Source organism: Plutella xylostella, chromosome 2 (assembly GCF_932276165.1).
Source record: "Plutella xylostella chromosome 2, ilPluXylo3.1, whole genome shotgun sequence".
Lineage (NCBI taxonomy): Eukaryota > Metazoa > Arthropoda > Insecta > Lepidoptera > Plutellidae > Plutella > Plutella xylostella.
The window spans coordinates 3,938,895-3,964,350 of record NC_063982.1 but is presented as its reverse complement, the minus strand read 5'-3'; the positions used below and the strand labels follow the sequence as shown (position 1 = coordinate 3,964,350).

The 25,456-nt window shown below is 41.1% G+C and overlaps 5 protein-coding genes across 6 annotated transcripts; 3 read left to right on the top strand and 2 right to left on the bottom strand.

The window, feature by feature from the left end:
- The first annotated feature begins 260 nt into the window (after window positions 1-260).
- LOC105385093 (cytochrome c oxidase subunit 7C, mitochondrial) lies at window positions 261-1,810 on the top strand. Of its 2 annotated transcripts, none has more exons than XM_011555407.3 (3): window positions 261-418; window positions 812-931; window positions 1,719-1,810. In XM_011555407.3, the coding sequence occupies exons 1-2, from the start codon at window positions 323-325 to the stop codon at window positions 926-928; spliced, it is 213 nt and encodes a 70-aa protein (XP_011553709.1). In that variant the 5' UTR covers window positions 261-322; the 3' UTR covers window positions 929-931; window positions 1,719-1,810. The 2 variants fall into 2 exon arrangements, with proteins under 2 accessions (XP_011553709.1, XP_011553710.1); XM_011555408.3 differs by having other exon boundaries at window positions 812-941.
- Window positions 1,811-3,139: 1,329 nt separating this feature from the next.
- Window positions 3,140-11,314, top strand: LOC105381310 (T-complex protein 1 subunit epsilon). Its single transcript, XM_038113086.2, has 10 exons — window positions 3,140-3,363; window positions 4,079-4,313; window positions 4,721-4,953; window positions 5,726-5,884; window positions 6,516-6,662; window positions 7,136-7,343; window positions 7,883-8,037; window positions 9,017-9,171; window positions 9,668-9,759; window positions 10,322-11,314. Exons 1-10 carry the CDS (start codon window positions 3,256-3,258, stop codon window positions 10,456-10,458), a joined length of 1,629 nt encoding a protein of 542 aa, XP_037969014.1. The 5' UTR covers window positions 3,140-3,255; the 3' UTR covers window positions 10,459-11,314.
- A 360-nt stretch (window positions 11,315-11,674) lies between these two features.
- LOC105381311 (actin-related protein 6) lies at window positions 11,675-13,386 on the bottom strand. Its single transcript, XM_048621936.1, has 2 exons — window positions 12,569-13,386; window positions 11,675-12,449 (listed from the first exon to the last, which is right to left on the bottom strand). The coding sequence occupies exons 1-2, from the start codon at window positions 13,254-13,256 to the stop codon at window positions 11,950-11,952; spliced, it is 1,188 nt and encodes a 395-aa protein (XP_048477893.1). The 5' UTR covers window positions 13,257-13,386; the 3' UTR covers window positions 11,675-11,949.
- Window positions 13,387-14,015: 629 nt separating this feature from the next.
- On the bottom strand, window positions 14,016-24,777 carry LOC105381312 (nascent polypeptide-associated complex subunit alpha). The gene is made up of 6 exons (XM_038113562.2): window positions 24,653-24,777; window positions 19,410-19,565; window positions 16,336-16,457; window positions 15,768-15,986; window positions 14,681-14,842; window positions 14,016-14,249 (listed from the first exon to the last, which is right to left on the bottom strand). Exons 2-6 carry the CDS (start codon window positions 19,525-19,527, stop codon window positions 14,235-14,237), a joined length of 636 nt encoding a protein of 211 aa, XP_037969490.2. The 5' UTR covers window positions 19,528-19,565; window positions 24,653-24,777; the 3' UTR covers window positions 14,016-14,234.
- Window positions 21,008-24,356, top strand: LOC125491426. The gene is made up of 2 exons (XM_048633414.1): window positions 21,008-21,749; window positions 24,334-24,356. Exons 1-2 carry the CDS (start codon window positions 21,008-21,010, stop codon window positions 24,354-24,356), a joined length of 765 nt encoding a protein of 254 aa, XP_048489371.1.
- Window positions 24,778-25,456: the final 679 nt, after the last annotated feature.

The following is a 25,456-nucleotide window of genomic DNA, read 5'->3' as shown; positions in this document are numbered from 1 at the left end:
AGCCAATACCTAGTTTACAAAAATCACTTGATTACATAAGTCACTGGTAGTTTGTCGTATAACGTATTGTTAATAGTGACAGTGAAATAACGCCCATGTCCAGTTTACAAAAATCACTTGGTCACAAAAATCACTATAGGTTACAAAAATCACTAGGTTACAAAAATCACTAGCTTGCCGTATATCTAGAAACTGGTTATTCGGTTACATGTCCCGTAGCCAGTTATTGTAAATAGTGACGTGAAATAACGCCCATACCTAACTATCACTTCACTTGAAATTTTTTGAGGATTGATCCAATAATTTTGTGAAAAAACCAAAAATGCACGCCCCACTCGCTCGTATTTCCACCAAATTGGGCAGGAATGTGATGACCAACTTTGTGAGGAACCACGGCCATGGAGGTATTCCCGGGGAGGTAAGTGTTTTTCCAAAAAACTTTTCACATTACATAACCATTCCCTTTTCCGCAATCTGTTTTGATTCTATATCCTCCTGTTTTCATTTGTTTCCCTGTAACATTTTTTAATCATATTATTATTAAAATTTGTTAAGTACGTAACTTAGGTACCGTTGCCATTATTATTATTTCGTCATAATTTTTTATAACTTAATCAATGGCGGTTTGAGCTAAACTCAAAATCTTAACTCTTAAGACTATAGATGACTTACTGAATAAAGTACCTACACAAAGACTTTCAGAGAATACAATATGTAGAGCACCTCCTAGTTTTTAATAACAAACACTTAACATCATCTAAACACATTCATAATTTCTATTTCTAATGAAATTCCTATTGGTATCTTACAGAACCTGCCGTTCGACATCAACAACCGCTACAAGCTGACGGCCATGTTCATCCTGTACGCCGGCTCGGGGCTCTCCGCCCCCTACCTCATCACTCGCCACCAGCTCCTCAAGAAGTAAACGGTAATTTTTGGTTAGTTCTTTATAGTTTTGTCACCCCTGCTGAGCAATCAAAAGTTGGGTAAAAGTAGAAAAAAAAACTTTTCAAAGGTAGGGTACTTGATAGAATGTCTCCACTCCACATAGTGTAATCAAATCAAGGTACCTAGTATCGCAACTAAGCATCATTGTAGCATTTAGGGTAAAATATTGAAATGGTATGTGTTTTACATGTCTCTTAAATTAAAGCAAGACTCCTAAGAATAGTATCCTCAGGACAAATTTTAAGTAAGGTGTCAGGTTCAACTTGTGTGTAACACAGTATAAATTTGATAAATTCATTATATTATTCTATGCAATTTTATGGTAAAAGGATCAGACTCATTATACCAACAAATAACCCACTCTGGGAAGGCATACAACATGCTGATGTTTTTAATGTGTAATTTTTTCTCTAGCGGTCAACTTTGTCAATACTAGCCTTTTCCAAAAGTCATATTCAAAAGATAAAAAAATATATTCAATGATCCTCAATGGATAAATTGGGGTTTTATAAGTTTAATATGTCTGTGTGAATTTGTCTGGTTATTGTTTTGTATGGCAAAGTGTAATGCTACCCAAAGTGTTCTTAGTCATATTTTATCAAATTTGGCTTAGCCATTCAGTGTTGAATATCAGGCCTTTTTAAAGTTCATTAGCTTATCTAAAATTATCTATTGACATTAGAGGTACCCACTATAACCATTATAGTTACTGTTCAAAACATAATATTGCATACAGTATAAATAAATCATGATCCTTTCTGTTTCAGGTAATCTTCAGTGATAGTTATTCTGCAGGTGTAATTAATCTTAAGTTTAGCAAATATGTAATTATGAATCAGTAAATAAACTTTATGTTGTATTTTTTTGTTTCTTTTGTAGTACCTAATAATAATAAGTGATTAAAATAATTCATATCTAATGTAAAGGGAAATTAAGAATAAAAGCCATGTGATGGAAGCTTGAGGCATAAGCCAGTGGCCACTACCAACTAGTTAATTTAGAGAAGTATGCCAGATGTAAGTACTTAGTTGGAAAATATTGTTGTGTGTACAGCCAATGTAAGTATGAATTCCTGAAGATAAATGAGGGTACTCCCAACTTATGTGTAGCAACTCTATATAGTGAGACAAAACCTTATAAACATTAAAATTATTTAATAATTAAAAGGCCTATTTACAGGCTCTTCATACTACCCTTCGGTGAAAAAGCAGAATGTTTAGTTCCTTAGAAGAATGTCTTAATAAAATATAAAAAAGTAAGAGATTTAATAGTAATGGCAACATTATCCCTAACTTCTTTCTTTTCAAGTTTTTCAAAGTGCACAGATCACAAGTAATAAAGGGTTTTTCAATTGGCGCGGGTAGATTTTGGCGGCCCGTGGCGGCCATTTTGTTTTGGTGACAATTGTCAAATCTTTTGCTTATTATTCAGTTGCTTATGCCAAATCACCATGGCAGGTTACACGATTGAACAGCGCGTACAAATGATAAAACTTTATTCTCAAAATAAGTGTTAGTGCAAACGTTGCGTGCATTGCGCCCATTTTACGGTAGACGTGGTGGCCCTTCACAGTCGACTCTTCAGCGTTTGGTGGCCAAATTTGAAACAACCGGTTCGTTAATCGATCAACCCACACCTGTACGTTCAAGAAACACAAGATCAGCCGAGAACATCGCGGCGATCCGTCAAAGTGTACAGCAGAACCCGAGGCAGTCGATCTATGCGGAAAAGTCATTGAAAATTGGACCACTCGGATCCGTGCCACTGTGAGAAGCCGAGGTGGGCATTTGAATGATGTCATCTTCCATACTTAATGGCATATATAGGCCTTTTAAATAAATAAAAAAAATTGTTGATACCTCATACGCAGCTTGTTTAATTTCGTTTCAAAATCTACCCGCCCTTATTGAAAAACCCTTTAGAATAGAATAGAATAGAATAAATCTTTATTCAAAGAAAACAACTTATGATATTACATACAGATTAAAAGATCATCGATTGTAAGGATTTTTGCTCGAGTAAAGTGAAAATTCAACGCAAAGATTTAATTTAAAAAAAAAAAACAATTTAACCTTTATTTTTTGTTGTGTAATAGTGTGGTATGGAATGCTAACATTTATTTTTTATTTTCTGAAAGTGACAAGTAAATTACACCGTTATGAAAAACCTACTTATGAACTGTCAATGTCAGTGTCATTTCTTAAAAAAAACAAAATAGTCATTTGTTTTGCGAATGGCTATTTTTCTAATTTTATTTTGAATCGAATTCCATCTTAGACCAGTGAATTGATTTTGCAGTGAAAAATGGCCATGTTCCCTGGATCAGTGGCCTTTGATGAGTATGGGAGACCATTTATAATTTTACGTGACCAAGAGAGGCAAAAACGGCTGACCGGTATCGATGCCTTGAAGGTAGTATTTTCATAAATTATCCCGACTATTTTCAGTAAATCTTACATGTAGACTGATAATTAAACTGTAAACATCCAAGGATATAGCTCAGTAATAAAATGTAAACAAATTATGGTCTAATAAAAGACAGAACAAAGACAATTTTGTAACCTGAAATTTAACCAGTACAATTTTACCTCATAATATAGTTTTCTTTGCATATCCTGTAAGGAAATTACACTTTAAGTATCGTTTTTACACAGACAATTCGTTTCCCATTGATAAATGGGAATATTTGCTTGTATTTATCATGTTTTGATGAGTTTTGTGAGCAGATGTTTTTGTCTATGAGTCACATGACGATTTACTATAGTAAAAATAACGAAAAATTAAAGGTCCTGAATACTTATGATGATGCTAATAAGTTTATCTTACTGTAAGATATTGATTCATAATGATATCTTCCTTGGCTGTGTCTGAAGTATTCTTTACAAAACAACCTATTTTAGTCTTGAGTCTTCCTATAGTTTAATCAAAAAACATTTATAAATTAATTTAATAATATTCATTCAACTAAAAAAATGTAATAGTGAAGTTTAGATTAGTATTATTATTCATAAATTCTCTAATGAACAGTCAGAGTATAAATCTACAATTTGAGCCCTATGTCCCTGAGTAGGGATCCCAGGACCTGATGACAATGATGATTCTCAAACAAAAACTTTTCCCATTCCAGTCACACATCTCGGCTGCCCGCCAGATTGCGGGCATCCTCCGCACATCGCTTGGCCCCCGTGGTCTGGACAAGATGATGGTGTCCCCAGATGGCGACGTGACAGTCACCAACGACGGAGCCACCATCCTGAAGCTCATGGATGTAGAGCACCAGATCGGCAAGCTCATGGTGCAGCTCGCACAGTCTCAGGATGATGAGATCGGTGATGGGACCACCGGAGTTGTTGTGTTGGCTGGTAAGTTAAACAAAGTAAACAGTTGTGTACATCATGTTGAATTTGATGTCCACTTGGATCTACCAAGTGGACCTCAAAGACATCAAATTACTGGCTAGTCTAATAATTAGAGGAAACAAATCTGAGCAATATATTGCCAATGCAACATTGGTAATGGTAGCAACTAAACTGAAATGGTTGCCATTTATTTCATTTATTTATGAACAAAGGATTCAGCACTCCAATGGAATTGTTTGGTTTGCCTGACCCCCCACCTATAAATGAAGCCATTACAACTGTCTACATTGGCCACATAGTTCCCTCAGCAGTATCTTCCACCCCAGTTTTCATAACAGGTGTTACAAAAGTGGTACTGTTATTATTACACCTAACAATATCCTACATTAACCAAAACTCCTCTCCATCAGGTGCCCTCCTCGAGCAAGCCTCCAACCTGCTAGACAAAGGCATCCACCCGATCCGCATCGCCGATGGCTTCGAGATGGCCGCCGCAGCCGCCCTCGCCCACCTGGACTCTGTCTCCGAGGCCTTCCCTGTCAACAAGGACACCCGGGATAATCTGATCAAGGTTGCCATGACGACCCTGGGGTCAAAGGTTGTGGTCAAATGCCACAAGCTGATGGCTGAGATCGCTGTTGATGTGAGTGTTTTGGAAGATTATTATTGAAATGTGTGATAGAATGAAGCAGAATAATTCGAGGCATGAATTTGCCATAAATTAATAATAATATTTGCCTATACTAGTGATACTCCTTATCAGGCAACAATATTTCATTGATGGATTTAGGACTTTTCCCAAAAATCATGTCAACTCTTCTACCCTAACATATCATCTAGATCAAGATAAAAAAGCTACAGTTATTTAGGGGCCGTCCATTAATCACGTGAGGCTCAAAGGGGGGGGGGGGGGGGTACTGAAAACCTCACGAAACATCACGAGGGGGAGGGGGGGGTTCTCGTTAGACATCACGTGTATTAATTTTTTGTCAAAAATTAGGTATTTCTGAACCGATATTTTGGACGGCACAAAAATTTTAACGATTTGTAGTATGACCTATATTTTTTCTAGTCAAAAATTGCCTTTACCTAGACTTCCAAAAAAATACACGTGATCCAAGGGGGGGGGAGGGAGGGTTGGTCCCAAACCTCACCAAATATCACCAGGGGGGAGGGGGGGGTCAAAAAATGAGAAAAACGACCTCACGTGATTAATGGACGGCCCCTTAACCAAAATTGTAGTTTTCCCCTTTTACACTCATGGAATAATACTAAAGAGAGAATACCATTCAGAGTCTTCAAATGCCCCAACACAGCCCTTAAATGCTCCGCCAGCCACCACATCCCTTAAATGCCCCACCACAACGTAAAATCCCCCACCAACAACTCACCAAACCTATCCTCCAAACCCCCAGGCGGTACTCTCCGTAGCCGACCTCGAGAAGCGCGACGTGAACTTCGAGCTGATCAAGGTGGAGGGCAAGGTGGGCGGGCGCATGGAGGACTCGACGCTGGTGCGAGGAGTCGTCATAGACAAGACCATGAGCCACCCGCAGATGCCTAAAGTGCTTAAGGTAATGGAAATGAGTAGCTGTTGCCAGAGTTAAAAAGTTTTACCGTGGAAAGTCGGGGTAAAAAGTTGTGTATGTGGTAATGCAGGGTATCAGCTGTATGCAGTATCTGTATACCATATTTCATGAAAATTCCTTCAGTAGTTTTAAAGTTTTCATAGGACCAAGCATAGTCTTATTGTGTAAAGCCGAAGTTTTTTTTATTTGTATGTATCCCATGTTTCAAGGGCTCTAACACTTGTAGATTTAGGCCGAACCTTTACGGTACTTAAATGAGTCTCTGCCTGACTTACTTTTACTTACATAGGTATCTGTAATGAACACTAATGATGATTCAAAATTAATGCTATTTTGATTTACCGTGATATTCTCCTTGGCTGTGTCTGAAGTGTTCAGTACTTACCTTCCGTTCCCACTATGTCGTCCGTCAGTTGGGCGCATTTTTTATCAGATGTGCATTTTATATGTAAATCGGTGTCAGACCAGTTTCATATAAAATGTTCTGCTACTACGACACACAATCAAAATTCCTCCCGAAACACGACATAATGGGAAGGAGCTTTTACAAAACATACTTCTCTCTTCCTTTTTTATATTTTTTCTACATAAACTAACACCCAATTCCCTTCCCCAGGACGTGAAGCTAGCGATCCTGACGTGCCCGTTCGAGCCGCCGAAGCCGAAGACCAAGCACAAGCTGGCGGTGGGCTCGGCCGCCGAGTACCGCGAGCTCAGACAGTACGAGCACGACAAGTTCCTCGAGATGGTCAAGAGAGTCAAGGTATGATGTTCACCCATCCGTGGTGGGGATGGGGCGTGTGTTGCTGAACCTAGATATGTGTGGATGGCAGTGGGTATGTGAGGTGAGGCAGTACGAGCACGACAAGTTCCTCGAGATGGTCAAGAGAGTCAAGGTATGTGGTGGTCACCCATCCTTGTTGGTGCTGGGGTGGGTGTTGCTGAACCTAGATATAGGTGCAAGTCAGTGTCCTGAGGTGAGACAGTACGAGCACGGCAAGTTCCTCGAGATGGTCAAGAGAGTCAAGGTATGATGTTCACCCATCCATGTTGGGACTGGGGTGGGTGTTGCTGAACCTAGATATAGGTTGCAGTGGGTATGTGAGTTGACTGAGGAATGAGTCACTCACATTGTCTCAATATCCATGTGAAAAGGTTGTTAATTTTTTTTTAAATGCCTGATATGGTGCTATATCTTTACCAACTATATTAATAAGAATAAAACCTTCCTTCCAGGACGCCGGAGCGACCCTGGCCATCTGCCAATGGGGCTTCGACGACGAGGCGAACCACCTGCTACTCTCGCAGGGGCTGCCGGCCGTGCGCTGGGTGGGCGGGCCCGAGATGGAGCTCATCGCCATCGCCACGGGCGGCCGCATCGTGCCGCGCTTCGAGGAGCTCACGCCGGACAAGCTGGGCTCTTGCGGACTTGTTAGGGAGCTTAGTAAGTAGTTATGACGCTCTTAGGGCGATTTAAGGAGAAAAATAGGCCAATCGCGCGTTTTTGCGATTTTAAAATCGCAGTCTGCCACAACCGCAGTGCACGCTGGCCTAGACAAAGTCGCGATAGACAGAATATATAGGTTTCCCGTTCCCGTTAGCTCTTTGTAATAGAACAGGAACAATAATGATGACAAAAATAAATCTTGATTTACCATGATTAATATTATGGAGTGCACATGGAGCCTCCTTGAGTTACATAATTATCACTATTTCCTGACGCACAGTCAGCGACTGACGCTAATCTGACTGGCTAATCCTTTCGCCACGGTGACAAACCCTACACACAAAGAAGACCACAATTTTGCGGAGAACTTGGCTGTATGATCTGAATTGTTCCTGTCCACCATCATCTATCACATGAACTCCAATATGTTAATCTCTATTAACTTCATTTCCCCCTAATTCCTGCTATCAAACAGTACTTCACTATATCTAAGGACCTCTCAAATAAACTAACTTCAAAATTTCTCCTCATTCCAGCATTCGGCACATCCAAAGACGAGATGTTAGTGATCGAGCAGTGCTGCAACTCGCGCGCGGTGACAGTTCTGATGCGCGGCGGCAACCGCATGATCGTGGAGGAGGCGAAACGCAGTGTGCACGACGCTCTGTGCATCGTCAGATCGCTTGTGCAGGTGTGTTTACCTTATTTACTTACTTTATTTACCTAGTAAACAAAAAAACCATCGTCTATCCTCACGGGTGCGTTTTCGACGTAGATAAAAGTTAGTATGTCGCTATTTGCCTTAAATACGGGGCTGTGATTGGTGGAACGCGCATTCAACGAGTTTATCGACGTAAATAAAAGTGACTTAATCAAGATTACCGATAAATTTGTTAGGTGGTTTGCGAAAAGTATACTTACGTCTGATAGGTGGTATATGAGACGAGTTTATAGACGGCGATAACACTAAATCAAGATTCGCGATACATAGGTACATCTGATAAGTTGAACGCGCACTAAACTAGTAAGTATACCGACGTGGTTAATAACCCCTTTCGGCACATCCAAAGACGAGATGCTGGTGATCGAGCAGTGCTGCAACTCGCGCGCGGTGACTGTTCTTAACCAACCATCAACCGCATGATCGTGGAGGAGGCGAAACGCAGTGTGCACGACGCTCTGTGCATCGTCAGGTCGCTTGTGCAGGTGTGTTTACGTTATGTACCTTGTAAGAAACACGGGTTCTTTATAAACGGAGATAAACGTCGCTGTGATTATGGAAATCGAGACGAGTTTATCGACGGCGATAACGGACCCGTGTCGCAAGGACTGGTAAGCGCGGTGACCAGCTGTGCTGTCGTCAGTCCGCGTTGCACGGGTCCTTTATCGACGTAGATCACTAAATCAAGATTCGCTATAAATTTGATAAATAGTAGATCGTAATAGACGTAGATAAAAGTCTGTATGTCGCTATTTGCGATAAATATGTCGCTGTGATTGGTGTAACGCGCATGAAACAAGTTTATCGACGTCGATAACAAGCCCGTGCCGCGAGGACGGTAAGCGTGGTGACCCCGCTGTGCCGTCGTCAGTCCGCGCTGCACGGGTCTGTTATCAAGATTCGTGATAAATGTTATAATGTATAATCTAACCACTATCCTCTTCCACAGGACTCCCGCGTGGTATACGGCGGCGGCGCGGCCGAGATCTCGTGCTCGCTCGCCGTGGCGCGCCAGGCGGAGAAGCTGTCTTCACTGGAACAGTATCCGTTCCGGGCCTTCTCCGACGCGCTGGAGGCCATCCCGCTCGCTCTCGCCGAGAACAGGTAGCTGTCTCACTCACACATGTGTTTAGGAACAAATTATGGACCTGGTAACCCTATAAGGAAGTCCGACAGTCTGTCTCACCCACACATGTGTTTAGGCTGCGTTCAACCAAACAAAAGTTCAGTCAAACTATAGGTGATTACTACGCCAGTTATGCTGAGTTTGTAATTATCTATTGCGTAGAGTGTTCGCAAAAGTAGTAAACTGTGAGCACTAGGCGTAATAAACCTAAATACGTCGCTAAATTAGTCGGTGACGAACAGTTAACGTACTGGGGACGCTGCGTGGTTGCCCCGCACGCGTTCATACAAGTATTCATTGTAACGAGTGGAATATGCACGCAAGACGTGGGAGAATGGCGTGCCATCCCGCGTGCGTGATGAAATCTGCATGCTGTTAAAAACAGCCTAACCGCAGAATGGAGCCTCTTATCCCACTCCGTTCCGTTGGCATCTTGTTGAGCACAACTAAATAACCAATTATTTATTATTCCAGTGGTCTCTCCCCCATCGACGCGTTGTCTGAAGTGAAGGCGCGCCAGGTCACCGAGAACAACTCCAACCTCGGTATCGACTGCATGGACAAGGGTATGTATTTGAAGAATACATTACGTATATCTGTTAACTTATATATCATCATCATCAGTCACTCTGAGACACTCTGTGTGAAGGTAAAAGCTATACAACAAAAGTTGTTCAGGATGACCCGCTGAGTAACCCTCTTTCCGCTTACTATACCACTTTTGATACAGCCTGCGTGCACTGTGCAGGTTTCCTTAGAACGTTATCCTTACCGCCAGAGTACACACATAGTGGTATAATTTTAGCTAAATTTCATATCATAATTTATTTGATTTTCATTTCAAAAAGTACAGTAAGTACAGTATAATAATATAAAATCTAAGTAGTAGTCTTGTATATAACAAATTGTATGTGTTCTGTCATAGAATAACAAGTACAGTAGTATACTAATACAGCTAATACTACTAGTACTCGTTATTCTATGGTTCTGTAGGTAAAGGTATACATCATTTTCTCTTTTGTTCCCTACACTAGGTAATCCTGTATTGTAGGGTCTACTGTGACCCTACAATTGCAAATTGCTCCTCGTATTTATAATATTTATCTAATCCCCCCTCCCCTCCACCAGGCTCCAACGACATGAAAGCGCAGAACGTGATCGAGTCGCTCCACTCGAAGAAGCAGCAGATCGCGCTCGCGACGCAGCTCGTGAAGATGATCCTCAAGATCGACGACGTGCGCTCCCCGGCCGACTCCATCGACTAGGCTTGGGAGGGTTATGGGATGCACGGCTGATTGAAGCGGGGTTTACACGATAAGAGTACTAGGCCGCTCGTATGAAAGTAGACATGAGTGACTCTATACTGACGAAACACGAACGAACGAGAGCTGTCGTGCACTGCTGTTAATACACAGGGTGTTGCAAAAAGGGTATACTAAGCCGAAACCTACATGTGCAGCATGGTATATCTAAGCCCGAAAATGAAATCAGAATTTCAAAATTGGCGAAAAAAAAATTTTATTCTCCATAGTAAAAAATCACGTGACCAACTAAGTTTAAAAAAGGGTTTTTTGCAACACCCTGTACAAAGAATAATGGGAAAATAGAGCTTCATCGGTTTTCTGTAGCATCCGAGCAGTAACTCAGTTCGTGAGGTTATCTGCAACTCTTGTCGTGTAAAAGCATCTCTGGAATGATTGGCACTTGTATCTCGTTAATAGGTAGGCTTTGGAATAAACCATTTTAATTCTCAAATAATATGTATGTTATGTTTCTCATCATGAAATTGGTTTAAACAAATGGATATTCTATTTGTTCAGTCTTTCCTTCTACATGGCTTTATAAGCTATAAGTATTATACACAATATTTTCAGATTAATGTTAGTCAGATCTGTGCAGTAACCTGAAGAAAAGGCATGGTTGTCCAAAATTTTGATCACAAATAATTCATCAATGCTTAGGTTATTTTAAATTCAGTATAATTTTATTATTATTAGTTTTTAAGTTATTAATATAACTAAATATGCATTTGTCTAGCAAGTTGTTGATTCGCGGGCGAGTACTGAGTACGGGACTTGTGATGTATGCCTTATTGCACTAATAAATTAAAATTATCCGCTACTATTTTGTTTTTTTTGTACCCTAATTATTTAATTTAGGAGAGGATAGATAGATCATTATTATACCATCATCATCACGACCCCACTGCTGGGGCACGGGTCTCCTACCAATGAAGTATGTATTTGAAAGTGTCCTCCTACTTTCAAATACACGGTAGCGGAATCAGCTGCATACATAAGTTTCTAAATAAAACGATCAAGGCGAAATAATATTTCAATGTTTTCGAAAGAGCTAAAACCACACTATAAAGGCGACAGTTTACTATGTGCGCTTGAGCTCAAAAACGTACATAGTACTTGCACATTAGAACATAAAATATGTAATAGTAAGTACTTTAGCAATGATTGCAGGGAATTCAAAGGTAAAAAAATGGAAGGAAAAGAAAATTTGTACTATAAATTATGTATTACACTTATTTACTTCTTGCACATAGCTCTAGCAATAGTTATTACTTATATTATTATCAGTCCAGTCCATTTATCTGCTATCAAGATCCAATAAATTCTTCAACTCAACAGCCTAACACACAGCAAACTAAAAATGGCAGTCACGAACAACCCATTAACATCTTAATCCCAGCAGTTTTATCGAGCAAGGAGACACTACTCAGTAGATCTCGGTGCTCGATTTCGCCGTTAAATATCGAATCTTTCAAACGTCAGAGCTTTTCCTTCCTCTTCATACTCCTCCTTGGTCACACAGAAAGAGTAGAAGTCAGGGTTTCTGAACAGTAACTTCCCGCCTTCCCAAGCATATGTTAGGGGGTTTTCGGCTGCTGTCACACTTACATCAAAGTGGTCTAGAGCCAATGATCGGACGTCATTGTAGACTCTGTCACGAAAACCGGAGAAGAGTACATTGCCACCATACAAAACTATGTTATCCAGTAGAGACTCCATGTTTTCTTCAGGGCAACTGTTGATTGAGTGCATGATAGCCTCTGGTATTCCCATCTGCGGTATGCCAACATCAGATGGGTGGAATAGTAGTTCGGGAATGGTGAATCTCTCATTGTTTAATCTTAATGTTTGCTGCTCCAATTCTTCATCAGGCTTGACAACGTCTCTGAGGAATCCTCTTCTGATTGTGGTGTAGTCTGGCAGGACATAGTCTTTTACTATGGTGTTTTCTTCACCTGAAAATAACAAGTGAATATGTGTATATGAGACATATCAGGAAACAGTGAGACAGAAAATCTTGACTTAAATTGAAAAATACAAAAGAAACAGTATAGATTGAGTCATAGAAATTTACCTCTTTTCCGAGCTATATCCATGTCAGCTTTGAAGTCTTGAGACACAAAACAGGAGTCTTCTTTCGCTTGGTTAATCACATAGGTTTCATCCATAACATTCAGCTGTCTATATGACAAGATCTCCTTCAGATGATTTGTCAGCACCTTGCCACCAACATCTATTCTTCTTATTCCTTCTCTATACTTTTTACCATTAATATACGGCACTATGTATGTGAAACTATAGCCTGAATCAACCACTAGAGTGCATTCATTATCATTATGAGTCTTTCTATAATGATAATCAGCTAAATCTGTAGCGTTTATCCTCAGCAAGGACTGGCATTCGTATTCCTCAAAGAATATCTCAGTCATAGCTTCTTGAATTGATGCAAAGTTGTACAAAGGTTCGGTGACAATGAGTGGCGTCTCATTAAAATTTACGGGGCAGCATTCTTTACTAAACATGTAGTCCCATACGGTTTTCTGCGTGTCCCAGTTGATGAGGAAGCCTTTTTGGAATGGTAATATGTAGAAGAGACCTGAGGCGTCTCGGCACTCGTCGATCTGTGAGCCGATGAAGGGGCGGCGGCGCTCCGACTTCGCCTTCATGATGCAGTTGGGCACGACTTTCGGCTCCGCGGATGAGAAGCCGACTTTAGCCGTGTATGCTCCATTGTCGAGGATATAGCAAGCCGTTTCGGTCATTTTTGAGGTTATGTTTATAACACTAATATTTTGAGACAACTACACTAGAGAACGATTGAATACACAGCGATATACCATTGGTTTTAAATTAGAATTACATACTTTATTGCATATTAAATCATTTTCAACAAAATACGAAAATACGGTGAATCACAAAACAAAGCCGCTAAAATGCAAATCGTTCACAGAGTATTGAGTAATACACTGAATACGCATTTTGACAAGTAAACTATATTTTTTTAATCTGTGTGTGACTTGCAATTATTCTTCTGAGCATTTCCCAGCTAACATAAAAAGATTTCGAGACCACGAACAAGCAAGCGCAGCGTGGGCTCACATGCGGCCCTCTGACTAGTAGCAGTGTCTGTAAGGCGAAGAACATTGTTGTGACACTCCTTGGACGAGGGCTATGTCTGGTAGATGATTACGACACCATGAAAAGTGTCAGCCTTCATCATGCAACCACTAACTGTAGTCTCCTCCCAAGTACAATGAGACTCGTTTACCCAAACAGTTCTTCAGCTAGGACTTTACAGTTGATTATGGATATGTCCAGCCCAATGCCACCTGGAGCTTTCCTTTCATCACTGACTGGACACCTGGTTGAAGACTTTTGCCTGGTGGTCAAGCTTATGGCATGGGAGAGTTACGAAATGATATAACGTGCTATATTTACTCTATGATACAAAGCTAGACATATCCATATCACTTCTCTAAGTTCTACTAGTCTTGGCAAGGAATAGAATAATAACACCAAAGGAATTTATCAATATTTAATTGTTACATCAAGTAAAATATGCCTATATACACCCCGGGTATGTCCGTTCTTAAACCATCACACTGAACCTTCGCGAAGAAGGCTCTACTTTGGATCTATGAGAAATGCTGAGGGAACTGGCTCCTTCGTTCTACTGGAGGCCGGTCCCTTGTTGTTGCAGACTTAAAGCTAAGTAAAGTTAAGTTGTGACTATCTGGTGATTACATAGTCAGCTCCTGTAAAGAAAGAAAGAAATATTTGGTTAGTAAAATATTAATTGAAGTAATAATATGAAATTAAATCTGCGTGTTGTTTCAGCACCACACGTCGCATATCAAATCAGCCCACATGTGTTCGATAATAGATTACTATCTATGGACATGCTTCTGGACTGGGACTGACCAAAAATGGAAATGAAAGGATTGGCCAGTCCTCAGACTACTCAGGGTGCGCCGGACATAGGTGATACGTCGCACGAGAAGGCTCGCTTCTTGCTTCCATTCACTGTCGTCATTGCTTTCTGGCAATAAGTCCGCCTTTGTAAACGCAAACGTTACTTTGAAACTATGTATGTTTTCCAAAATGAAAACTTGAAAACTATGATTTTGATGGTTTGACTTTTGTGTTAAAAAGTGTGTACAATAAATAAATCCTCAATCAAACTCACCATAATAGCATTAACGATATCCGACTGGTTGTTCCGAAGCGCGCGCACGGCCCGCGCCCGCGACACGTTGGCCTGCGACATCACGATCTCGACGTCCTTCTCGTCGACTCCGGTCTCGTCCACGCCCTCCTCGTCCTCTTCTTCGGCTATGGGGGCTACGGTCTGTTGAGGGTAAAAGAATAGAGGTTAGCAAAAGTGGCTTCTGGAGAAGGTGATGCTGATTAGTGATTTGAAAATAAAATTACCTAACCAACATTAAAAACCCCCAATACCCTACACTAAAAATCGCGTAACTTTTGAACGGCTAAGCCGATTTTTATAAAATATAGCTTATAACACTTGGGGTAACATTACCTATGACCGAAAAACAATTAGCGCCATCTTTGCCAAAGATTATATCAAACCTTTGCAGAAGCGAACAGTAACTTATTAGCATCAGAAAAGAATGCATTATATTAACCTGGAGAACAGAGAATACCTATTGTCGTGTCGTCGACGTTCAACAAGAATAATATATTCAGCAGATATTTCCGATAATAAAGTTTATGAATAATGCAAAGGACCAAGCTCCATACAATAACAATCTCAAAATACTTTGTTATTGTAAGATTTAATCATCTTCACCTGGATTTAACATGGATAGCAGAGTAACTATTACTTCAAATCAACTAATTTATTTATGTCTAAACACATTTGTACAAGACAAGGGTAATGCACATGCTGACATTAGTAATTCAGTGTACGACCATATTGTCTGACTGTGGGTTGATATCGGCCGCACTATGACTGGTGCAACATATCGATTATGTTGCTCAGCTTCGATAGGGCCGGTCACAAAACAAAAACCTAATCCAAGGGCTGAATCTAGAGCAATGAGCCATAAATCTTCATACATCTATTCAATAAAATAGCTGCAATGGGCATAATGATATCGTAAAGTGATTCATAAAGAATATAATATGACCACAGGTTAATTTCTTCAAAACCTTGTCAGAAGTGTGGCTAATACCTTGCTTAGTTTGTACAAACCTAAGTATACCAAACTCTGTTCCTAGTTAACACACCAAAAATTCAATCTCAAACTTACAGTGCCAGTGCTAGCGGAGTCGTTGCCAGCCACATTGGTCTCCGGAGCCTTGAACCTCTCGGCAGCGGCCATGGTGGCCTGCTGAGACAGGTCCTCAATCTTGGCCTCTCCAAACACGATGTAGGTGTCCGACTGGGGGTTCTTGTAGACGTCCGGGGAGTTGATCACGAAGAGAATGTTCTTGGACTTGCGGATGGTCACTCGGTTCACTCCTGATACCTGGAAGGTGAAGGAGGGGTTTGTTATTGTTTGTATGTTTACTTTATATTACAGTGTGTATAAAATATTCATTGGTAATATGTTTTACTTTCTGAGCAAGTCTTCAAGAACTCGTTTTTATTTACATTTCGTACATGAATTGAAAATCAGAAATGGCAATTTTTCTCTTTAACCCACAATTTTTCGTTGATGGTGGTGGGTTTGGTTCCCGTCCTGGGTAGATCATCAGGGATCATAACTTTGTTCCTTTGTCATCAGAAAAACGAATACGCCTAGTTGTAGGCTATTTACAGAACTCTGTCCCTAGCATTTCCCGTCAAACCCCCACACTATGATAGAATATACTCACAGGCTTAAGCCCGAGTTTGCTCATGATCTTGCGGGCCTTCTTCTCGCCTCGCGACTGCTTCGCCTTGGAGACTAGGTCGATGCCCGCGATGGGGTTGGTGATGCCGCCGGCGCCGGGGGCTCCTGGGGAAGGACGAAATAGGTATGGAAGATTTAAACCAAATGGTCGTCTTTTTTAACAATTTAATTCTCAATCTGTTTGATAGACATGCCCCAGTAAAAAAAATCCGTATTGCACACAAACAACTCCCTTGGATTACTGATGTAATAAAAATAATGATGAACCATAGGGACGAAGCACTGGTTAAGGCGCAGTCTACTGGTTTTGAACAACACTGGCAATTTTATAAAGACTTAAAAAACCTAGTTAATAACTCAATTAAAAGAGAAAAGGCTGCATATTACAGATTTTATGTAAATAACAATATGGATAATCCCAAAAAAATGTGGAATCATTTAAAGAACTCGTCTAATATAGGTAAAACAGGTTTATCTTCTATCCCTAAAAACCTAAATAACCCTAACGAAATTAACAATTTTTTTTTAAACATACCTGGAAACCATAACACAGACCAAAATTTTATTGATTTTTTTAAACGCAACCGTTTAGTCGATTCTGTTTTTAACATTAAAACCACAACGGAAGAAAACATTGCGATAATAATAAAATCAATTGAAACGAATGCATCTGGATATGACACCTTAACCGCGGAAATGATACGTATGACACTATCAGTAACTCTTCCAATAATAACATATATAATTAATAAGTCGATTGAATGTAATACATTTCCGGAATTATGGAAGGTTGCTAGAGTTAAGCCTTTGCCAAAAACTGTCACTGTCGAGGAATATAAAGACCTGCGCCCTATAAGTATTTTACCAGTACTGTCAAAAGTCATTGAAAGGGTCGTTCATCAGCAACTTTCATCTTATCTGGAGAGACAAAAAATTCTACCCTGTGTGCAGTCTGGATTTCGTCAAAACCATGGAACGGACACAGCTTTGCTACAGGTTACAGATGACATACTGTCTGAATCCGACGTTGGTAAAGGAAGTATTCTTATTCTTCTTGATTTCTCCCGTGCTTTTGATTGTCTGAATACTGAGTTACTTCTTTCGAAAATGAGTTACTATGGTCTGTCCCCATCAACCTGTACATGGTTCCGTTCGTACTTGACAAAACGAAAACAGTATGTTGAAACAACAGATGAGGAAGGCAATACTCAGACATCACCAATGAGAGAAGTGCCTCGTGGCTGTCCTCAAGGCTCAATCCTGAGTCCGCTTCTTTTCGTATTGTACACTGCAGACCTTATAAAACATATTCATCACTGTAAAATTCACCTGTACGCAGATGATACACAACTGTATTTTTCATTTAATCCCAGTGACACCATTGAAGCTTGTGAAAGGATTAACGAGGATCTTGACTCCTTATCAAAATGGTCAAGTAGAAATAATTTAGTACTCAATCCGCGAAAATCTAAGTTTATTATTAATGGAACTAAGAATCAGGTGAACACTATTACGAATAATAATCCCCAGATAACTATTGATGGCATAAATATAGATAGGGTTGATAAAGTAAGAAATTTAGGGTTAATTATGGACAATGAGTTGCGTTTTGTGGAACACGTTAATTCTAAAATAAGGAATGCATTTTATCGTTTAAAGGTCCTTTATAATATACGACAGTACCTTTCAGAGGAGTTAAGGATACTGCTCACTGAGTCGTTGGTTCTGTCCTTGTTTAATTTCGGCGATGTGGTGTATGGTCCAAGGTTATTTCAAAAAACTGCACGAGCTATACAAAGAGTACAGAATGCTTGTATGCGCTATTGTTTTAAAATACCGAAAAGGGCGCACATCACACCGTATTTGGTTGAAAAGGGCATACTGAACATGGCAACCCGAAGACAGCTACATCTGGCAAATCTGGTGCATAAAGTGGTCCATACGCATAGTCCAGAATACCTATTTTCAAAGTTATATTGGAAAAATAATACTCGCAATTATAACACTCGTAGTAGGGCACTAAATCAAATAAATTTACCAATACACAAGACACAAGGGTTTAGAGGTAGTTTCAGATTTGCAGCCGCAAAAATCTGGAACGATTTACCACCTCCTTTTCAGATGAAAACTAGTCGACGAGTTTTTAAACATAATTTTAAAATATTTTTACGTCAAAACCAAACAAAAGAATTTGCCTTACTATTTAAATTACAAAAATGATAATCTATTAAATTTTTACTATCATTTATACCATGCCATCAAATCAGTTATCTAGTTTATTAACTATGTGTTTACATATATATTTTATTTATTATTTAACCACACTTGCATGTATTAATACCTATTTATCTATGCAACACTATACACATATACATACAATAAAACCTTATGTGTGTACCTTGTGACCTTTAGTTTTAGTTTTAGTTTTTAAGTTAGTATTAAGAACTGGGCAGTCTGAAAACCAGCGCAGTGTGTTGCCGCATGCAATACGCAGCATTAGCTGAGGCTGTCCTTTTGCCACCTTTGTATTTATAAGTAAGCTTTCAAAAGTATTTTCTGTTTGTGGCAATAAACTATTTTTCTTTCTTTCTTTCTTTCTTTCTTTCAAATAAATTATTGTCAAAACAGTTGCAATAATACGAAAAGAACACTAAAACTAAACTTATCATTATTTATATAAATGGATGGTTATGGGATTCTTGTCTTTATTAGGTTTATAATAGAGAGGATATTATGCAGATTTGGATATTCAATTTGTTGACTGTAGAATACTTTATCAATGGAATTGCTCTATCTGTGGCTGCAACCAAGTTTGTCAGGATAATTTATGACCACAAAAGCATTTCCTTGAATTCTTTTGTCAATGCAGTAGTATTCAAATAAATATAAAGTAGGGCGGGGCGCCCTACTATTAGTAAAGAATTATTCAAGAAGAAGACTTTGTAAAAATAAGGTAGATATTTGTCTCATTTTGAAAGTCATGGAAAAACTATGATCCACATAATTCAAATCTTACAATACAACACTCTATCTTTAACAAACACCAAGCCCACTCACCAGCATCCTCCAGCTCAGGGATGGTGTCGTCAGAGTCGCTGTCCGAGGAAGCGGTCTCCTCCTTCCTCTTCTCAGTCATAGAGGCAGTGGCCTTGTCCAGCTCCGTGAGTTCCGGCATTGTCGAGCTGTGTGGTGCGGTGATGCTGATGGTATTTCCTGTAATGTCATGGATGATGGGTTTAGGTGAGATTTGGAATAGTATCTGTTCTTCATTAATATTTACAATAAAAATTAGTGTTTCAATTGGTTTTTTAGGAGATTTTGAATGGCTACAATTTTTATATGCATGTCAAAGGCAGTTCGTGGAATAGCCCTATGTATAGTAATATGTAATTGTTGGCTGATGATGTTTCCACAGTGATTTAGAAGTAGCTAAGCTAATATGATTTTTGTCTAAATAGCTGGCCAAAATTACATGAATTTTCACAAATGTGGTTTAGACACTGACTGAATAAGTTGATCAAAAAAGTTGAGTTGTTTATAGACCAACAAATTTCCACAAAAGAACATAAACTTTTAGGGCTAAGTCAAGTTCCAATCATGCAGGCAAGTACACCAATAAATCTAAGCTTTTTACATTTCTGATGCTAGAAAGAAGTAAAACCGAGTCAAATTATTACTATTTATCTAGGTAACAAGGTTTTAAACTCCTAACAAGGTTAGGTAGGTACTACTACAAAGGGATATTATAACAATTTTGATCAAAGAGAAACCAACAGGTTACTAAAAGATGTGATAAAAGAGCTCACAGCAAGTAATACGGTTATTCGATGTTTAAAAATAAGTTACACGTGCTGGAGAAATATGCAAAGAGATCATAGTTCCTTGATCGGTGTCTGTTGGGGCCATAGGCATAGGGTCAAGGAACTTCGTGGGTACACACACAAACAGCTGACAGACAGGTACACAGATGTTTGTAACTCCTTCCCACCTTCCCTATCCTAACGGAAACTGCAGGTAGATGAACACTAGCTGTCATCTGCCACCTCAACGACCGACCCTCGTCCACTTCTACCACCGCCGCGATTCGAGTCGGTCGACGCACCTTACGCTCCCGTCACTCAATCCGCGATAGAAGCACAATCCGCCGCGTACTACAACGTCTACAACACACGTAGCTCTACGCCGCGCACCGGTACATCAGCACATCAACCTGGAGAAGAACGGGTGGAAAAATCGAAGAGGTCAAACGCATTTGCTCAGCCGGACAACCGTTCCTGCCAGGTCAGTTTCTTTCCTTTAAACTTCCCCCTTGCTCCTCCATTTCATGGTCCTTCGTAAACCAGATATTCCCTATTCCAGTCCATCCCGGTTTATTATTTACAAACATTTGTCTAAACTTCAGCACGTAACTGAAGTCTTCTAGTCAGCTGTTTTGTGTGTGTCATCGTGACGTCACCTAGTTTTTTCCCTTTGTCTATGGTCAATCGGTAAGAATCGGTTAGTCGAGTAGTGTCCATCACTACTCAACTTCAATCAGTATTCCGAGGATAGCACAGAGTAGAAGTTTGACGTCTGACACATTACTTTTTTAATTCAACTGGGACACTGGGACTGTTTAGGTTATATTTTTATTGTCGTAAATCAAATTAGATATAATGATGAAATCGGAAAGTAAGTACGTTAAGGGTGCCTCAGCCGACCCTATTAAAATATGTATGGTCCAGCTGGACACTGCGGAGCAGTACTTGAGTGGGGTCTACGAGTTGGCGTGTAGCCTTCAGGCAAAATCGGATGCGCCTGGTCTATCTATGTTCAGGGTTCGTTTCGAGGATCTGGAGCGGATGCGCGACCAATACCAGGACGCTTACTTGAACCTGAAGGGTCTGCCCGTCGACGAGACCGTGCTGCAGCAGGCTGACAAACGCTTCAACAAATTTTATGAAATCTTTTATTCCGTTAAAGTGATAGCCGAGGGATTAGTGTCGACAAATAGCGTCGCGGATGTGGAGCCAGTGAGATCAACTGCTCACTTCAAGTTGCCTGAGATCAGTCTGAGCAGTTTCTCTGGGGTCTACACTGACTGGCCAAATTTCATTGGATTGTTCGACAGTCTGATTCACACTAATGGGGACTTGTCCAGTGTGCAAAAGATGCACTACCTTCTGAGTGTTCTGGACAAGGAACCTCTTAGTTTAGTTAAGCATCTGGAGCTGGCCGATGGGAACTATGAGATAGCTTACCAGCTCCTTAAGGAAAGATATGACAACAAGAGACTCATTGCCGACACACACTTGGAGTCCATACTTGCTGTGACACTCGGTCAACAAGGGTTGACTGGCAACCTTCGGAAGCTAGTCAACACCTTAAAGGAGAACACTATGGCTCTGAGTGTGCTTGGTTTTGAGGTCAAGGCATGGAGTTTCTTGTTGCTCCATATCATTTTAAGAAAGCTTCCCTTTGACCTTCGTAGTAGGTTCGAGCTCGGTTTAGGGGGTTCGCCTAGCACCATCCCAACATTCCAAGACTTGCTTGGCTTTCTGGAAACAGAGTTGAGAGTCTTGGAGACTGTTGGTGGCTCGGGTTCCAGGGGGTCAAGCAACTCTAACAATGTGAAAACGGGGACTTCACACACTACAGTGACTCTCACTGCAGTGGCTGTGTCTTGTGCCCTTTGTCGGGGTAACCACACCATTTATAGGTGCGACAGGTTCAATTCCCTGACACCTGTTCAGCGTAGGGAGCTTGTCGCACAACAGGGCTTATGTTGTAACTGCTTGCGTGCACACTCTGTAAGTAGGTGCACGTCCAAGTGCAGGTGTCTAGTGTGTGGTGGACATCATCACACAAAACTACACCTGCCACCATCATCATCATCATCATCTACAGCACCTAAGGATGGTCGACCCGCAGACTCATCACCCGGCTCCACGGTCTGCCATGGTTCAATTCACAACACCATGTTGTTAGGAACTGCCATGGTGGGGGTGTATGACCACAATGGTCACATACACCAGGTGAGAGCCTTGATAGACAGCGGCTCGCAGGTGTCTGTCATCACTGAGGAACTGGCGCAGCGGTTGCGGCTTCCCCGCACTAGCTCTAGGCTTCTTTACGGCTTGGGAGGTAAGCAGCGCTCCAATGGCAGCGTAGAGTGCAGGATCGCATCCCCTCAGAGTGCATCCCAGCCTGCCTTGGTAGCCACAGCCGTCGTGCTGAAGCACATCACGGGGGATCTCCCTAGTGCGCCTTTGTGTCCGAGCGTGTTAGAGCGGTGCAAAAGCATCAAGCTCGCTGATGATAGACTGTCTGTTCCGGGTCCCATTGATTTCCTGATAGGCGTGGACCTCTACAGTCGAATCCTGGATGGGACGTCGTACCAGCTGGGTGAAGGACTACCTACGGCACATAGGTCTATCTTCGGATGGATCTTGATGGGTCAAGCACCAATAGATCGAGATAAGGTGGCGCTTCCCAACAAGTCCATCCAAGTGTCCGTTGGTGATCCCCACCCACAGCGGCCGCGTCGCAGACCAGCGAGGAGACGCCCCACGCAGCGCATGCATGGCCAACCAGCGCCATATGCGGCCTGCAACTGTATCCACGCCTGCTGATGAACAGATACTACACACCTCATCACGGAAGCCCCACCGTGGTGAGGTCCAAACGGCAACTGGGGGCTAGCGATATGGTTTCAGTGGGACTCTGATCCAGACAGTCATCTATCAGGTCTCACCGTTCGGCACTACTAGGGAGATTTGCCGAATGTTTGTTTTGTACGGCTCCCTGTGGCCACTTGGGCCAGCATCTTTGGTGCATCAATGCATCCTGCGACGGCCTCTGTTCGAGGAACTTTCCAGTATTGAAGTTCTTCGCAGAGGTCCCGTCTTACTCTACGCCTGCCGGAGCTGCTCTTCGCTGCTCTACCTTCCAGTCGTTAGGCCGGTTCCGACTGACACCTGCGCATCTTCTCGGCTCTCACCACCGTCGTGATGGGCTTTGATTGTGTGGGTCGACATTCTCGGTGCTGGGTGCCCTCTTACTGAGGTACGGGCAGTGCAACATGAGCTCTGCTCTAGGTGCATGTGGTGCGAAGCGCACACGACACAGCAGTGAATTCTTCGAAGGGATCGTGTTGGGTAGAGCCCCTGGGAAGTTTTCTCACTTGGGGAGCCGCGCGTCGTCTCCTGGTCCTGTGGGTCGGGTCGATGCTTGACGTCGGGCTGTCGAGTGATCGAATGGATTTTGGACGGGCTCACCCCTGGGAACTTATCTTTCAGGCAACTGTTGATCGAATTGGTTTCTGCATCCGGGTCCTGCTGTCGGCTCTTTCCCCGACGCTACACTTGTGGTGTTGGCGGCTTGCTCAGCAGGTCTCCTGTCTTGCATCTCGCCTCCGTCTTTGGGACGAGCTCTGCACATTAGCTTAAGGTTTTAGGCTGGCTTGTGGATTCCACTCAAGCCATGCCACATATTTAGGTTTCGGAAAATCATCTTCTAATTATTATTTTTATTTTTCGTGCTAAAGAGCTTAGTGGCTCTTTGGGGGGCGGTTTATGTTGGGGCCATAGGCATAGGGTCAAGGAACTTCGTGGGTACACACACAAACAGCTGACAGACAGGTACACAGATGTTTGTAACTCCTTCCCACCTTCCCTATCCTAACGGAAACTGCAGGTAGATGAACACTAGCTGTCATCTGCCACCTCAACGACCGACCCTCGTCCACTTCTACCACCGCCGCGATTCGAGTCGGTCGACGCACCTTACGCTCCCGTCACTCAATCCGCGATAGAAGCACAATCCGCCGCGTACTACAACGTCTACAACACACGTAGCTCTACGCCGCGCACCGGTACATCAGCACATCAACCTGGAGAAGAACGGGTGGAAAAATCGAAGAGGTCAAACGCATTTGCTCAGCCGGACAACCGTTCCTGCCAGGTCAGTTTCTTTCCTTTAAACTTCCCCCTTGCTCCTCCAGTGTCGGAAATGGAAGTAACTTAGGTGACCTTTCGCACTGCTTTAAAATGAAAATTCTTAAAAATATTGAACTGGATAGCTGCGCTTACGCTCGGACAACCGTTCTATGTACACAAATAAATCACAAGACACGGAAATATCGATCTATGCCCTAAAATACTTGTATCAAATGCCGCAATTTTATCCCAGAAACACCGATATTCATACACAAATATATAAAAATATATGCACAGCCACTCCACAATTTTCACAAATATTGCACTAATATCAGATTTCTATCATTTTAACAGTGGATTTACCAAGAAAATCCCGATATTTACCTTACAAAAAGGAAATTTATAATCGCAAATGTAGAAACCCGGACTTTTTGACAGTTCGAAAAATGAGATAGGGAAGGGAAGGGATAATCGAATGAAAAATGAATCAGTCAAGTCAGACATAACAATGTATTCGATTTTTCTATCTAAGGTCTCGAGTTGTAAAAAAACATTGCAAAACTACCAATATCTGTCGATCATAAAATAAACCGCTAGAAGTATAGTAACACTACCACTACTTCTCGTGATTCTTTTAATCTTATTATGACACTTGGTCGATACTCAATACGTTATTCGATAAACGATTCACCGGAAGCATATATCACATCACTAAATATATTTTTTTAAATTTATACGATGCGTTCGTAATTTTATTTTATTTACAAGAAAGAAGAACAAGAAAGAAAAAGACAGTTTGGGACTTGGGGAGGCTACAAAGTGGTCTTGAGTGCTGAGGACACTTTGTTTTATAAAATTACGAAGTCTTTGTATTGAGCTTATTATAAACTCTTTAAAATAATTATTTGTACTTGCAATATTGGAAACTAGTGACGTACATTATACGTGTTGAGTTATGTGCTATCGATAATATTATGTTGTTTGTTGCTATGGCTACAATATTATAGCCATTTGTAGTGTTTGTGTATTACTTCGTTATTTTTTAACCATCAACTTAAAAATTAAAAAAAACGGTGCTTGTACAACGTTACTTCTATTGCATCTTATCCAAAACTGTTTTTTTTTTCAAGCATATAAAGCTGTAATTTACAGCCTGTAAATCCACTTAAAACCAAACATTATTTTTCT